The sequence below is a fragment of the Oryx dammah genome, unplaced genomic scaffold (assembly GCF_014754425.2).
Source record: "Oryx dammah isolate SB20612 unplaced genomic scaffold, SCBI_Odam_1.1 HiC_scaffold_16, whole genome shotgun sequence".
Classification (NCBI taxonomy): domain Eukaryota; kingdom Metazoa; phylum Chordata; class Mammalia; order Artiodactyla; family Bovidae; genus Oryx; species Oryx dammah.
In genome coordinates, this window is record NW_024070200.1 from 30,171,668 (window position 1) to 30,186,753 (window position 15,086).

The following is a 15,086-nucleotide window of genomic DNA, read 5'->3' on the forward strand; positions in this document are numbered from 1 at the left end:
ACTACAGTTTTTAGTTTTCCTGCTCAGTCAACAGAATCAACAATGCCTTGCCTTCCAGACCCGGAGCTAGATAGGTTTGCACCTTAAATACATTCCGATTAAAAGGATTAGACAATATGAGAAGAAAAGGGGAATAAAACTGAGGAAGATGGCCCCAATTCGAGGAGTGCTGTGTAGAAAAATTCAACCTAAATCGAAATTGAATATCCCACACATGTCTGGCAGTGGAACAATCTCTTTCATTCGGATAATAATCCCTAAATCTTGTAGTGTGCAATGGGCTTTCCTCTCTTGCAGCTTTTCCGAAAGGCCGAAGAGGAGGGCTGAGATTTGTATGCATCAGGCAACACACCATGAAAAGGACATGGGACATCCTATCTCCCCTCTCACTCTCACAAGCAGAATTTTGAGAGTTACTGGCTATTTAAAATGTCTTTTCCTGATCTCAACAATTCTGGAATTTCTGCCTACTTCAAGTTTTGATAGAGGGCCAGGTGAGGATGGGGTTGAGTCATAGAAACTGAGTCTTATGGAAGACGGGGAAGGGACAGTCGGAAATGTTGAGCTCCATTCTTCATGGTTCTTTCTTTTCAAGGCTAAAGGTCACTGCTGAGAATCCCCCTCACACAGGCAGGATGCTCTGCCCACCTAAACCCCTGCCTCCCTTTCGCTGGCCCAGGGACATCTTTAAAAGCGTTGAGGGAATTCCTACCCCAAAGGCTACCTGTTTTCCTTGTAAGAACCCTTCACTTCGGACCACAGGTTTGGGCAGAAAAGAAACACAGGGTAGAAAACGAAATGGAAGAGTAGAGAGTGGAAAGGAGAAAAGGTGTCTACTACAGAGAAAACAGTTCTATCAACTAGCAAGTGCTAAGGTCTGAAATCGCACCAGGTAAAACAACTTTGAAGGGGGAGAGGGCGGGTGGAGAACACGGAAGAAAAAGAAGAAAGAGAAAAGATGGGGAAGCGCGCCGGCCAAGCTCCTGGAGTCAATTTATCTGGCATCAGCCGGTGTCGAGCCATCAAACTCCAAGCTCCGCTTTGTCCTGGGCAAGAGCGCCCTCACCTTGCTACTCCCTGCGCAGCGCCCGGCTTCCCCTCTGCTGGCATCTCTGCCGCAGCGTCCCGGGAGCGCCTCTCCACCGCGCCGCCAGCGCCGCCGCGACCCGGCCGCCCAAATCATGTTTCTACACAGTTCCAAAAATCCGAGAAAACCACGCTGCCGAATCCCTGCCACAAGGACCTCAAGTCCCGCCATCGTGCTGAAGTCCCCGAAGCGCCAGAAAGACTAACGGGAAACCCCGGCGAGGGCTCCAAACTCGCTTCCGGCCGACTCAACCTGTCTCGAGCGCCCGCAGCCACTCTCGGGATAGATACCCTGGCTCTCGAGCTTACACCGCCGTCTCCTAAGTGTGCATTAAGAATCAATTATTAGCCTGAGATCCCAAAGCCGGGAACTGAGATATTCCCAGCAGGGACGAAGTCAAGCCCAGAACGGTGTTCATTTCCTTATTCCTTCGAATAAGGGAAAGAGAGCCTCCCACCCGCGACTCTACCTGGAGCAACGCCGCTAAAGCCGGCAGGGACCCTCGCCCGACCCAGGCCAAGGAGCTGGGAGCGGAGGGCCAACTCTGGGGGAGGTGGGCAATGTTGGTGTGAAAATAGGGGAAGGAGGGACATCCCACCAAGAAATAAAAAGAAAGAAAGAAAAGTAAAAAGAAAAGAAAACTTTAGAACGAAGCAAGCCCTTGGCTCTCGAACAAAAACCTTTGTCTCAAATAGGGGGAGCAAATACATACAGGTTTGAACCTTAAGTCTCGTTAGTTTCTTCTCGCAGTTTCTTTAAGACTCATAAATTCTTTTCCCACGAAATGAATTACTTTGCACTTTGGAACCTAGTTCAGTCTCCCACTACCCTGGCTCCATATAAATTCTTCTCCTGTCCTCACCATCCCTTTTTACCATGTCTACACCCTTTTTACTTAGGGATCCACCGTGACTCTCTGCCGCCGAGGGGAAAAAAAATCATGCATTCTTTCAGCTACTTCTGCTGATAGCGCGCCCTCTAAGAAAAAAAGAAAAAAAAAATTTTTTTTTTTAAAGAGTTCTTTAGTCCTGGACCTCAAAGTCTCAGTTTGAGCCTTGGTCAAAATCAGCCGGTCGGGCACAGCTACCCCGCCACCCACATCCCGGTAAAGCACTTTCACTTACCGATCTTGGGGTAAGAGCGCTTCCAGTCCTGAAGTCTTTTTCTTCGGCATCCTTCGGGCAACATCAGGCACAGTCTTGGATGGAGGGGGGAAAAAAGATAGAAATTGGAAGGCAGAAAAGAGATTCAAAATATAACACTACATCATATATTCCCATGAGCCACCTTGGACTACATCCTTAGGAAAAGGTCCCGGTGAACTGACCGCTGGAGTGGAGAAAAGGTCGGTTTGGGGGCCGAAAACCAAGAGGTGGATTATTTTAACTGCTGGTGGTTGGGGGGGAGGGGGGAGGGGAGACTCTGGAGGGAGGGTAGAGAAGGGAGAATGATTGGGATGGGAAAAGAAAGCTTAAAAAAAAAAACGCGCGCAAAAGAAAATCAAGAATGAAGTACTGTGAAAGATAGCGCCTTTGAACTCTTACAGGTTGGAAGCTCTTAGGGAGAATGCAGACGTGTATGCGCGAAAAGGAGAATCTAGATGACCCCTATTCTTTCTGTATCTTCAGGATCTGGCTTCAAGTCGGGGGCGGGGTGGGAAGAAGGGGGAATTTTAATTTCAGTTTCACCTACCCTACTTGTTGGAATGGTTGCGCAGATTTTCATGCTGGAGAGTCCCATCTGTCTGGCAGAAGCTGGAGTAGTGTTGGGGGCAGGTTATCTGGTGAAGTAGGAATGTACAGAACCCCGCCCTCTAGGCACAGTTACACAACCCCAGCAACCCGTCTCAGCCCCTTCTAAAACCTCTAATGGTCTTCACCTTCACCCTTTGTTAGCCTATTTCTCAAACAGGCATTGAGTCCCAAACACAACCAGCCAATTTAGCTATTCATAAAATTAATTTCTCAAAAGCAAAATTACTTCATTGCATGCAAGTTCTTCAACGATGTAGAAAACAGACTTTTAAAAACCATATTTATATATTTAGAGCTCTAAATATTTTGGATTTATCCACCTACTTGGGTGAAATAACCACCAATTTAAATATACATAATTAAACACTACAAGTCTCATTTTCTTTTTTATCTCTCTACCTTCAATTTGATGCGAGTCATAGAAACCACATGAAATCTTCCATAAGCATAGATATTTGTATTAAATCTTGTTAGTTCCGGGCTTCATACTCTGGTAATTTCCAATTTTGAAACAAACTGAAGAAACATTTGAAAGAATCTTTTCACTGCTCTAGCTTAAGTAAGTCACTTTCTCAATGTTTTATATATTAATAATTTGTATTAACTTGTAGCAGACAAAATACTTTATACCTGGAAAGAAATTGCAATTTGAGATGTCAAATAAGTTATGATCACTAAGCACTTTCAGTTCCAAAATCTCAAAAAGAGCAACCTTCATCTCATTAAAAACAGTTATAAGTATAAACGAAGAAAAGCTTCAAAAAGTTTCAAAATGTTTTTCCAGCATAAGTTAATTTTAACTGGCAAAGGTTGAAGATAACAAATATCAACACAATGTTACAACCAATTTGTTGCAAAAAATCTATTAAATGCCATGCTAGATTTCTGTATGTTTTTGAAGATGATAGTTTGAGGGACGATAGGACTCATTGAGATAAATGAAATATTCACATTGGGCTTCAGGAGGGCTTCACAAAGTTCTTTCTCTCTGTATATCCCCCTTCGTATCTACTATGCATATTAAACAAACTATTCTTCTAATCATATCCATTGTATGTGTAACTTGGACATGTATCGAAGTAGAACTTTTCTACTCCAGTCCTTAGTTCCTAATCAATTCAAAGAAGTCGATTTTACTTTTGATTTCAGAACATTACATTTGCCACTAGAACTCTATTTCTTGATCATGCAAATAAACAATCAGAAATAATAGTTATCTAATATGGCCAGAAAAAAATATTTATGGGGGAAATCTGTCTTCTGTATATATGTCCCTTTACCTCAATATGAGTCCAACTGTCTTTGTAGCTTTTGATAGGCAAAAGACTATATTTCTTCTGTCCCAGTACATTCTTATTCTACAAATAAAACCCATGGTGAAAGCAAACAATACATCATCACCTTTTCCAGTCTAAACACATGCTTGTCTTTGAGCTGTTTTGGATCACAAATGTGTAATAGGAATTTCCTTTGCCTAACTTCATTCACTTGGACGCTATAAGTATTTTTATTATCAGTCATACATTTGGCTTCTAAAACAATTTATTTGTGGAATTTTCTTTCATGCTTCATCCTAAAGAACTGTTAAATTTCAAGAAACTTGGACCTCTGGTGAAACTGCTCTCATACTAAGAAAATAGAATCTTGTCCAGTCTGCTTAAAGGAGATAATTAAACTAGCTGTCTTGGTCTATTTTAGTTCTTTCTCCATTTGTGTATATTTGGTTCTAGCTCTTTTAATTTTTTCCTGGCCTTTTTCTGTCTTTCTTAGATCTCTCTCTCCTCTCTCTCATTCATTCTTTCTTTTTGGTAGCAGGGACTTTTTTTTTTAAGGTTTTTTTTAAGGTTCAAGATCCTCTTTCCCTTTCTTCCCTCTGGCTGTCTCTTCCTCTATCTCTCCATTCCACAGGCCACCCATTCCCATATTCTAATATTAACTATTCTACAGTTGTATTTCAAATCTGTTTCAGTCAGCCTGCTTCTTGCCTAGATTTTGGTTTTTTTTTTTTTTTTTTTTCCTGACTGACTCTCTAAGTGTTTGCCGATAACATCTTGGGGACAGATTATTTTTCATTGGGCCCTTTGTAAGAAGTAGCCAGCTTATTGCATTACTGCAGAACACATTTCAGACTATACAATTGTAACAAATGAACAACTTGTCCTCCACAGACTCACCACAGGATCCAATTAGTTACTAAACCTTTTAGTTAGGTTTACTAATTATTTTCTGGAGTCACAGCAATTGGACTGCTGAAACAACTCAAGAAAATGTTTTCATTTTGCTTCAGATTTATATCTATATGCATATATGTGCATGCATATGTATACTGCAAGTTAAAACAAAATTATGACTAAGCAAGAGGACAAATTTCTAGATAAAACTACACAAACATATTTAAAAGGGAATCAAGAAATACTTCTATAATGTAAAAATGAAAGAAAAGGAGAGAGAGGCATTTTACTTCTTCTGAACATCTGGAGCTTTAAATTGTTATAATTTAAAAATAAAATATAAACATTGATCTGCAAGTCATTACAACAGGTGATCACTTCAGCAAAATCTATATTGCAACTTCAGCACATCTTTATTAGAACTCTTTCATTGTGGGTAAACAGCCACAAAAATAAATGCTGACTTAGAAAGTATAAATACAAATATTTAAACAAAAATATTTGCAGCATTCATAGCGCAAATTGTACCTGAACTGAAGGGCTCTGTGTGTCTATATATATTACATATGTGTGCATTATATTCACTTCTATCTAACCATATACATAGATTTATTTATAATTTGCCAAGTGCTATAAACAAGATACCTGAAACAAAATATATAAAAAGCATTCTATCAACTGATTTGAAAATAAACACAAGGTAAATAGCTATGCACATAAAATTAAATAATCTCTTTTTGCTGTATATCTACAGAAACTTAAAGATATCAGCTGAAAAGCCTATATTTTGTTTAAAGCTAGCATTTATTAAATAGCCTGCTCCTTGTAAAATTTGACTCCACAATGGAAAAAATATCATTTTCATTTGAAAAGTCTCAGTTCAAATGAATGGAGCAGTTTAAATTTCAGTTGGCTGAAAAAGCCTTTGAATTCCCTAGAACTTTAATGATCTTTTAAAAATTAGTTCTACTTAATAAAAGAGACAAAAGTATCAAGATATATATGAATTTAGCCTATTTTTTTATTTCTGTGTGTTCATAGTAAACATTTTTGTAAGTGACAAACACGGGCATATGACCACAGTATCACAATCAAGAAATTTTAAGACAACATTAACAATCACTCAAATTTATGCGGCATCTGCGCAACACAGGTTACATATTTGCAAGGTTTACCTATAAGTACAATAGGTATTAACATTTCACTACATTTAGAAAAAATAAAAGTGACCTGTTAGTGACCACATACATCAAAATATACACAACACAAACTGAAGGCAATCATTAATTTTGTCCCCTTCCGATTCATTTGAATGGGCAGTGCTGCCAACTGAAACAACTTTCCTTTTTTTTTTAATTTTTATTTAAATACTTAGTATACCAAGTGCATTTTCTAGAACCCAATCTTTGGTCTAAAAGTAAACAAAATAAAAAAAAAACAGATTTTTAAAGAAAAGGACAAAACAATAAATGGCCAAAATAATTTCTTGGGCACCTCTACTACGAATGCTTCTTAAATACAAATTACAGTTTAACATTTTAAAACTCTCCCCATAATTTAGGTTGTTCTCAAGGTCTGCATCCACCATAAAGATCCATGATAATTTATAATACTGCACACATGGAAATCTGGCGGCTCTTAAGGATAGACTTGTCAGGTTTGAATGAAAATGGCAAAGCAGTCACTATTTAGATACACATTCTACTATAATTTTGACTTCCAAACCTTATATTCTACAATGTATTCTCCCCACATTGCACCTCGCTGACACTCCACACCTTGTTAGAATAATAAACAACCCTAAAGACTGAACAAACGTACAGAAATGGGGGGGGGCTTAATAAAAAATACCTGGACTTATTTTTTTAATTATCATTTACAATGCAAATGTGTGTAAAACGTTCACTTACAGTCTGGTCCCAGGGATGTTAATGTATTAAAGGGTTGGAAGAAGACCCCTGATTTTGATGTGTGAAATAATCAGACAGTCCCCCGGACAGTCCCGTGGTGAAACTTGGCAAAGAGGGTCTTAAAGACTCACAGGGCAGGGTCGAGGGGGCCTGCGGAGACGTGGACGAAGACGCGGCCCGGGCGCTCATGGACGTGCTGCTCTGCGAAGTCATTGACGGGTGCGGGACGTGGGGGAAAAAGTAACTGGTCTGGCCCGCGAGCAGGTTGACCGAACAGGGGTTGAGGGAGTAGGTCCCGGAGCAGGGCACCGACAGGCCGCAGGGCACCGAGGCGGCGAGCGCGGCGGCCGTGAGGTGGTGCGTGGCGTAGGGGATCTCCCCGTTGACCAGCCGGTCCACGCTCAGCCCGTTGGCCGTGGAGAAGGAGTGGTTGTTGCCCAGCGAGTTCTGAGTCAACACGGAGCTGTAGGGCATGGGGTGGCTGGGGTAGGCCGACGTGGTGCCGTTGTAACTCAAAGTGCTGCTGGCGCGGGGGTGGTGCAGGGACAGGAAGGGAGACATGGGCCAGTAGAGGGAGCCGGCGCGGTCCATGAAGGTGAGGCCGGTGGAGGTGAGGCGCGCCCCGCGCTTGAAGGCCAGCTTGGCCCGCGACGTGGTGGAGCGGCGCCGCAGCTTGCCCGTGGTGCCGCCGATGAACACGTCGTCGCTCGACGGGTCCAGCATCCAGTAGTTGCCCTTGCCCGGGTCGTCGTAGTGACGCGGCACCTTCACGAAGCACTTGTTGAGGGACAGGTTGTGGCGGATGGAGTTCTGCCAGCCCTGCTTGTTCTCGCGGTAGTAGGGGAAGTTCTTCATGATGAACTCGTAGATGCCGTTGAGCGTCAGCCGCTTCTCCGGGCTCTGCCGGATGGCCATCATGATGAGCGCGTTGTAGCTGAACGGCGGCTTCTCGTACTTGCCGTTCTTCTTCTCGCCCTCCTTGCCCCCCTCCCCGTCCTTGCCGCCCTCGCCCGCCCCCTTCTTCTCCTCCCCCCCGGCGCCGGCGCCCTTCTCCTTCTCGTCCGGCCCGACGGGCGCCAGCTCCCCAGGGCCGCCGCCCGGCTCGCCCTTGCCGCCCAGCCCGTCCGCTTTGGCCCCGTCCAGGGCGGCGGCCGGGGGCGGCGGCGGCGGCGGCGGCGGGAGCAGCAGCTGCTGTGGGCCCTTGTCGTCGTCGGCGGCCGGGGCGCCCCGCGCCTGGGGCGGCTGCGGTGCCTGGGGCGGCGGCGGCGGCGGCGGCGGCGGCTGCTGCTGCGGTGGCGGTTGCGGGGCGGGCGGCGGCGGGTGGTGATGATGGTGGTGGTGGTGATGGTGATGCTGGGGGTGGTGGCTGTTGTGGTGGCCGTGGCTCGCGTGGTGGTTGTCGTTCTGGACCGCCTCTGGCACCAGGCTGTTGATGCTGAACGAGGACTTGGGGATCATTTTCACCTCTTTCCTATCTCCCATGTCCAGCATCACCCAGTCGTCGGGGGGAAACGGCGGCGGCGGCGCGGGAGCCGGGCAGCGGCGCAGCGGGCGGCGGCGACCGGTGGGTGCCGAGCGGGGTGCGGGCGGCGCGGGCGGCGGCGGCGGCACTGAGCGCTCCGGCAGCAGCGCAGTTGGACCGCAGGCTCCGGCGCTGGCAAGTCATGTAGCAAAAGCAGCAACCACCCCTCAGGAATTAGAAGAAAAAAAAAAAAAAAGGAAAAGAAAAAAAGAAAGAAAGAAGGGAAAAAAAAAAAAAAAAGAAACAACCACCGCCCCGGGGGTGAAGCTCCCTCGCTCCCAACTCTACTTCTTGGTCTCCCCCCCACCCCCCCGCTCCCCCCCCCTGCTGCTTCCTCCTCCTCCTCCTCTCGCAGCAGCAGTCACAGCAGCAGCAGCAGCAGCAGCCCAAAGGGGGGGAGAGCCGGGCGGCGGGCGGGCGCGTCCCGGAGCGGCCGCGGCGAGGCTGGGGAGACAGCGATCGCGGCGGCTATAGCCACAATTAATTTTCCGAGCTACAGGCGCACACTAGGGCTGTAAAAAAATTTTTGGTTTAACCTTTCCTACCGCTGGGCCAATCAGAGCCGGCGGCGTGCGGGAGCGTCTCTCCCGCCGTCGACCAATCGGCGGGCCCGGGTCCACCCACCCCCGCCCCGCCCGTCCGCCCGCCCGCCTGCCCGCCGGCTCCCGCCCCCTCGGGAGCTCGCCTCCCCCTCTCCGCGGGCTCTGGGCCTCGCGGCCGCGCGGAGCCGCGTAGGGATACTTCGGCGGGAGCACGCTGCGCCGCGGCCCTTCTCTGCGCACCCCCTCTCCACCCCGCCCCCCCCGACTACCTCCACTTCACCCCTGCCACCCCGCGGGTCTGCTCAACCGAAATCTCCCTCTTAGGGTAGATCTCTTCCATTTTCGGCTTCCTTCTCACTCCATTGAGTCATTTTCGTTTGAGCGTCAATATTTGTCCTTATTAATTAAAGTTTGTATCCAATTTTATTTTTAAAAGCGGGGGCGGTGGTGGCGGCGGCGGCGGCGGAGAGAAGTGGGAGTGCAGGGAGAGGGCAGGAAATGGAGGAGGAAGAGGCGAGGCACTCCTCCGCGGGGTCGGCCTTGCAGGCCCGGGTCCGGCATTTCTGAGCCCGTAGGAAAACCGTGCGTGTCGTAGCTAAAGCTCCTACGAGGCTTCGGAAGGTCGGGGAGGAAAGGCCCGCCTCGGGCGTGGAGCGGGTTGGGGATGGGGGTGGTGTCCTAAACCTTGAAGGAGGAAGGCCCGGGAGAGGTTTGGAAAAGAAGAGGTGAGGAAGTGGGTTGGCGAGCGCGGGGCCAAACAGGGGTTACTTACTCCGTTCCTGCGGCTCGGGCGGCGGCGAGCTCGGAGCTCGGGCGCCGCCGGGAAGCCGGGCCTGGGGCTCCCGGCGCTGCGGCGGCGGCGGGCGAGGGCGGCTCAGTGGTGGGCGCCTATGATGACCTTCCGAAATAAGGGGTGCTCAGAGAGAAAACAATACCAAACAATCTCGAAATAAACCAGGTAACACATGCTCTGTCTGTGCGTCTCTTCCTTCCCTTCTCTCCCGCTCCAGACCTTCGCTCACGCTCTGGGCGACTCGGTGCCGTTTTCTCCTCACTGCTCCAGCGTCTTCTCAGCTTCTAATCCGAATTGGAAGCGAGTAGCCGTGAGCGATCACCCTGGAAATGTTTTCATTTTGCTTGTTGACATTGAGGGGGGGGGCGGAAAAAAAAGGGTGGGCGTCTATTTCTTTCCGGTGTTTTTTTTTTTTTTTTATGCCTTCCTATTTTCACTCCCTCTTTTCTTTTTCGTTTCGTTCCTCAAATGGTTTTAATTTGTGCGGGCCTTAATCCTGAAATAACCTCATGCTTCAGCCAGCCCTTTCCCATCCTGAATGCTGCTGGAGGGCACCCAGGAGCCTTGGGAACGTGCGTCCCACAATTGCAGCTTCTTGGGCTTTAGGACTGGGAGGTTCGGTTGAGGGTTGAAGTGAGTGGGGAGATTGTGATTCGAGGGCTTTAAAGGGATCCCGTGGCCAGGGGCAGGGCTAAGGCCCAGCATTTCCCAGGGATTGGAATTTGGTGCGGAGCACACTGATCAAAGGCTGTTTCATCCCACATGGGCACGAAACATACCACAGTTACGGAGGATGAAGCCTGAGAGAAGAGGGAGGTGGAGGAGAAGCATACATGAAAAGCACCTTTACCTCTGTAAGGTAAATAATCATACAATGTAAACCTTTCTTCACTTTGATAAACTCTCAAATTATCTGACAGATTTGGTTATTTACGAAAACGAAGAAAAAAGCGGTGCCTATTTGTGATAAAAGTTCGGTTCTAATATTTAAAAATGCAATTGATGAATACTCAGGTTGACAGGTATTTTACTCTCCCCATCCCACCCCACCTTGAAATTATGAGAAAGAATAAATGGTGAAGGGAATAAAAGACAATTACAAATAGCTAATGATTCTTAAATATGTATCTATGAGGAATGGCAATAAAGGAGCTTTGAACATTAGACTAACCTCAACTATCCATTCACTGTACGTATGTGTGTGTGGGTTCCCCCTATGTCTACATAATTCCTTAAACTGTATTTACATGTGGGGAAATTCAAAGGTTCTAGCGATCTCCGTTGATGGTGACAGGGCCCCAAACTCTTGACTTCTAAGCTTCGGATTTCTCACAGAGCCGGGTGAGCTAATGGGTTTTGCGGGCCCGGCTGGAGAGATCTGTGGGCCTTCCTCTTTCGGCTCACTTTTCCTCCTCCCACCCTTCTCCCCGCCCCAAGCCTGTTATTCCTACTTTCCCTCAACTCGCATTCTTGCCTCCTCCCCTCTTTCCCCCTGCTTCCCCCACACTCCCCCCACCCCTCAGCTCCCTCTATTCCTCTCCCTCACTCCATTCCTCCACCTACTCTTCCCCATTCCAACCCCCCACCCCCCACCCCGCAAAGCCCCCCTCCTCATCACCACTTATAATGGCACACAAGGGCTCCCTCTGAGGTGGACGGCCCGGTACGTTTTCGTAGTCGGTCTAGCGTGAAATGATTCGGTGTAACCGGATTCTTGGGAAAGGACAGGTTACGTAAACATTTACTGATGTGGAGTAACTATACTATTTGTACTCTGATATGCAGGAAGGAAAGTGTTGATTAACACAGAAGAAAAAAAAAGCGAAATTAGCTGATTGCATGCTCATAAGTGCAAGCTGTCATTGAACTGCTTTTAAAATAGACACAGCTGGGTGTTTGTGTTGAAAAATTTCTTGTGTTTTTGCTAATACTGAAATAAGCATGATTTTGTATACCAAACATTTTCAGATCATTAAAATTTGTAATCTGTGCTGGTTTTAAACACAAAGAAAAGAAACAGAATCATTTCGATGTAAAATTTGCTGATATTATATTAACTCAATCAGGTCTGTACAAATTGTGCATTGTGCCTCCTAAAATCTGTTTGATCAATTTAATACACAAAGTGCCAAACGTGGGTATTGTTTGTTAACATTGGACATTTTATTCAAATCCGAGCTCAGCAGCAAACTGGAGGAGCATTCCTTGAATACAACACTAGCACTGACTGATGAATTTTTAATGTTTTAAGGTGTTTCTTAGGTCGAAGCTGAGTGTTCATTGTTTTGTAATCCTGCATAAAATTTTAGCAGGTGAAAATAAGTTTTTCTTCTGTTTACTTTCAAATAGCAAAAACTGGGGTCTGCTAATGAGAGCCGGATTAATCTGATTTTATGTGCCAGGAGCATATATTGACTGGGAAAATGTTTTGCATGCAGATTTAAAATGTGTTATATTATTTCAAGGGGTGCATGGATAGAAGTCTTAAAATAAGATATTTGTGGTAGGAATAAATAGATTATAGTTTAATATAATCATATTAAAGATATATTCTTCTTAATGACAAAGGTTATTTGCAGTGAGGGGGGAGGTGAGCTTGAATTCCAATAATTTTAATTAGACTTTATGATGAGATAGAATGATATGTACATCTATATTATATATATGGGCTTGTTCAACAAAACATGCACTGTTTACTCAGCAGCCCACATTTATCTCAGCAATGGCTTCTTTTTAGAACTGCTACTAGATGAAATGGAGGGGGAGGGGGTTCTTGGACAGAGTATTGTTCAAGTTGAAAGTCCCTGGATAGAGCTTTGTATATCCTACCGGCCAATTTGGGTGCAAATTGGATTTGAAGGACTGCCACATCCACCTCAGGCCTCTTTCCTCAACACATGAGACCCCAACTCTGTATTTCCACCTCATTCAGTCTCTGTGTTACCTTCAGAAGACAGAAGGCATCTGGTGGTCTCAGATCTGAAAAAATTTCTCTATCACTTTAATATTGTATCATCAGCAGCTTAATCTTGAGCTCTCATACACATGGATCTATAAATGTACAGTGTTAACGTCAAAGCCTAAGTTAGAGCAAATGTAATTTTCTGGCATATATAGTGGTAAACTTCTCCTCTCTCTGCCCCCCACCCCCATCCCCCTAAATGAGGGCAGGCCTTGTAGAGTGAGCAGATCCAAGGGAAGAATTCCTTGGGAAATGAATTAGATTATTCCATCTCTAGTTTTAATTAAATAGCCAAGGCTCCACGGCCAACTTGCAGGGAGCAGCACGTTTGGTTTTTCCATTTGGCGGGGTTACCCTGCGTCTTCCTTAGGGCCTGCTTCCCGCCTGGTCGGTGCTTTGCTTCTTTTCCCCTTGTTACCTGCTGGTTAAAGGAGGGCGAGCCATCTTTGCCTAAAATACACCCTGCTCTGGGCTCCCTGGATAGGGTGTCCTTGGAGCAGCGCCCAGCGCCAAGCTCTGGATAAAGCTCTCTTCCTGCAGATGCAAGGGGAGTCTCTGGCCCGGTCATGTTTGGGAGTGAGCGGAACCCTTACGGAGGCATCCAGGTATTTCCAGATATCCTGTGACTATTAAGGTCTGCTCTCGCTCAAGCCAACTTGCTCAAGCCAACTTGTCCGTAATCCCTTTCTAACAGCAGGTAATGGTGCTAACATTTAGTGATTGTAAGTTACTCTTTAGCGTGTTGTATTCTTGTTCTGTGGGTTTTGGTTACAGGTTATACGATTAGGTTTGCGAGAACAGTAGTGAACTAAACTTCTCAGTGAGAGGTCTTCACACCAGGGAAGTGTTACTTTTCTGCAGCAGCCCTGCCTCATCACTCATTAGGGAGCTGCAGGTTGTCAAGCCGCTGCTCTTAGAACGCGCGCACCATGAATATCCCCAGGGGCGCGCACATGTGCGCGCGCACATACGCGCGCGTGTACAACACACACACACACACACACACACACACACTCCCCTCACTAAAACTAAATTAAGAAGCCGATGATTAAGACAAGCGTCTACTAGGCCTGTCATTTCAGCATCCTTCCATCATAACATTGTGGCACCGGCAATTTTGCTTGAGAACCTCGAGAAAAAAAAAATCCATGGGAGAGCCTCGTATTTGAGTGTCGAGATGCTTAACTTGTAAAAGCTAGGGAAACACTTCGGAAGTGAGAAAGTCCAAAGTTAAAAAAATTAAAAAGAAGAGAAGCAAGAGGAGGTCTGGATAGAGACACTGGGACTCTCCAGGCAGGTTTCTGTGACTCTGCCAGAGAGGTTCCAAGCTCTCTGAAGGCAAGCACATACTCATCCAAAGGAATCATCTTGGGACCGGCAACAAAATACGCTCCGGAGAAGCTTCTTCCCATTGCTAATGCTGCAGACAGCCAGGTATGGAGAAATCTATAAGGAAATATCACCACCCTGACGTCAAAGGACCTTGAAAAAGTCTGAACAACCTTTCAGTGGAACACTCTGCACAGATCTTTTAAATATAAAATGCCCACTAGCCCTTTACTTGTTTCCCGTTATTTGCCAGCGTGCTTGGGATCTCTGATTGTGGACAATTTGCAGAGGGAGTTGAGTTCTGCTAGTGTTGAGGGCAGGCCTGTTCCATTTTTTTGACCTGATCCAGTTGGGAGACTAAGTCCCACACCTTTTGGGCAATCGTGCCCTGAGAGGCCAGTTGCTTTTTTTTCTTTTAGTTGCCCTAGGAAGAGGCACAGCCCATCCTTCAGAGGGGTCAGGAAATGCAAAAGGCAAAGACAAAGCGGTGGAGGGGTGATGGTAAGCAGGAATGACGGAAGCTAGTGTTGGGTCCTTAGCTTTAACCCTTGAGTCTATCTGAAAAGGGAGGAAGTGAGAGTTAGCCAAAGTCCCCACACAAGACAATGCTACCTTGGATTTTCAATCAGTGGGAAACTGAAGGGGGGGGGGGGGATGACTTCATAAACATATTTCAGCCTGAAAGAAGAACTTACAGGCCTCAAACTGCTGAGCTCCTGGAGTTCCAGCTCCTTACTGTCCCCTCACTGTTCTCTTTAATTAGTTGGAGCTTCATTTTGATTTCCCACAGGAGACCAAATAATCTACTTTGGGAAATGCTAACGGCACTCTTCAGAGAATGTGGGGCATCGAGTCTCCTCTTTTCTGAAGCACCGGTCCAAAAGGTCCCCCAAAACTCCACTCGTTGAGAGAAAAGATGAAAAGGTGCGGCTTAGTGGCAGTTATTAGGACAGTCGGCTCCAAACCAGTCACTCTCAATAGTTAAAAAGTACACGAAGAGCACCGAACAAAACAGA

At 46.3% G+C, this 15,086-nt stretch overlaps 1 protein-coding gene across 1 annotated transcript; it reads right to left on the bottom strand.

Annotated features, from left to right (window-relative positions):
- Positions 1-4,831: 4,831 nt before the first annotated feature.
- Positions 4,832-8,413, bottom strand: FOXG1 (forkhead box G1). The gene has a single exon (XM_040257186.1). The coding sequence runs from the start codon at positions 8,411-8,413 to the stop codon at positions 6,941-6,943; it is 1,473 nt and encodes a 490-aa protein (XP_040113120.1). The 3' UTR covers positions 4,832-6,940.
- Positions 8,414-15,086: the final 6,673 nt, after the last annotated feature.

Excerpts from the sequence above, each read along its gene's own strand:
- FOXG1 (XM_040257186.1), bottom strand. The coding sequence starts at position 8,413 with ATGCTGGACATGGGAGATAGGAAAGAGGTGAAAATGATCCCCAAGTCC.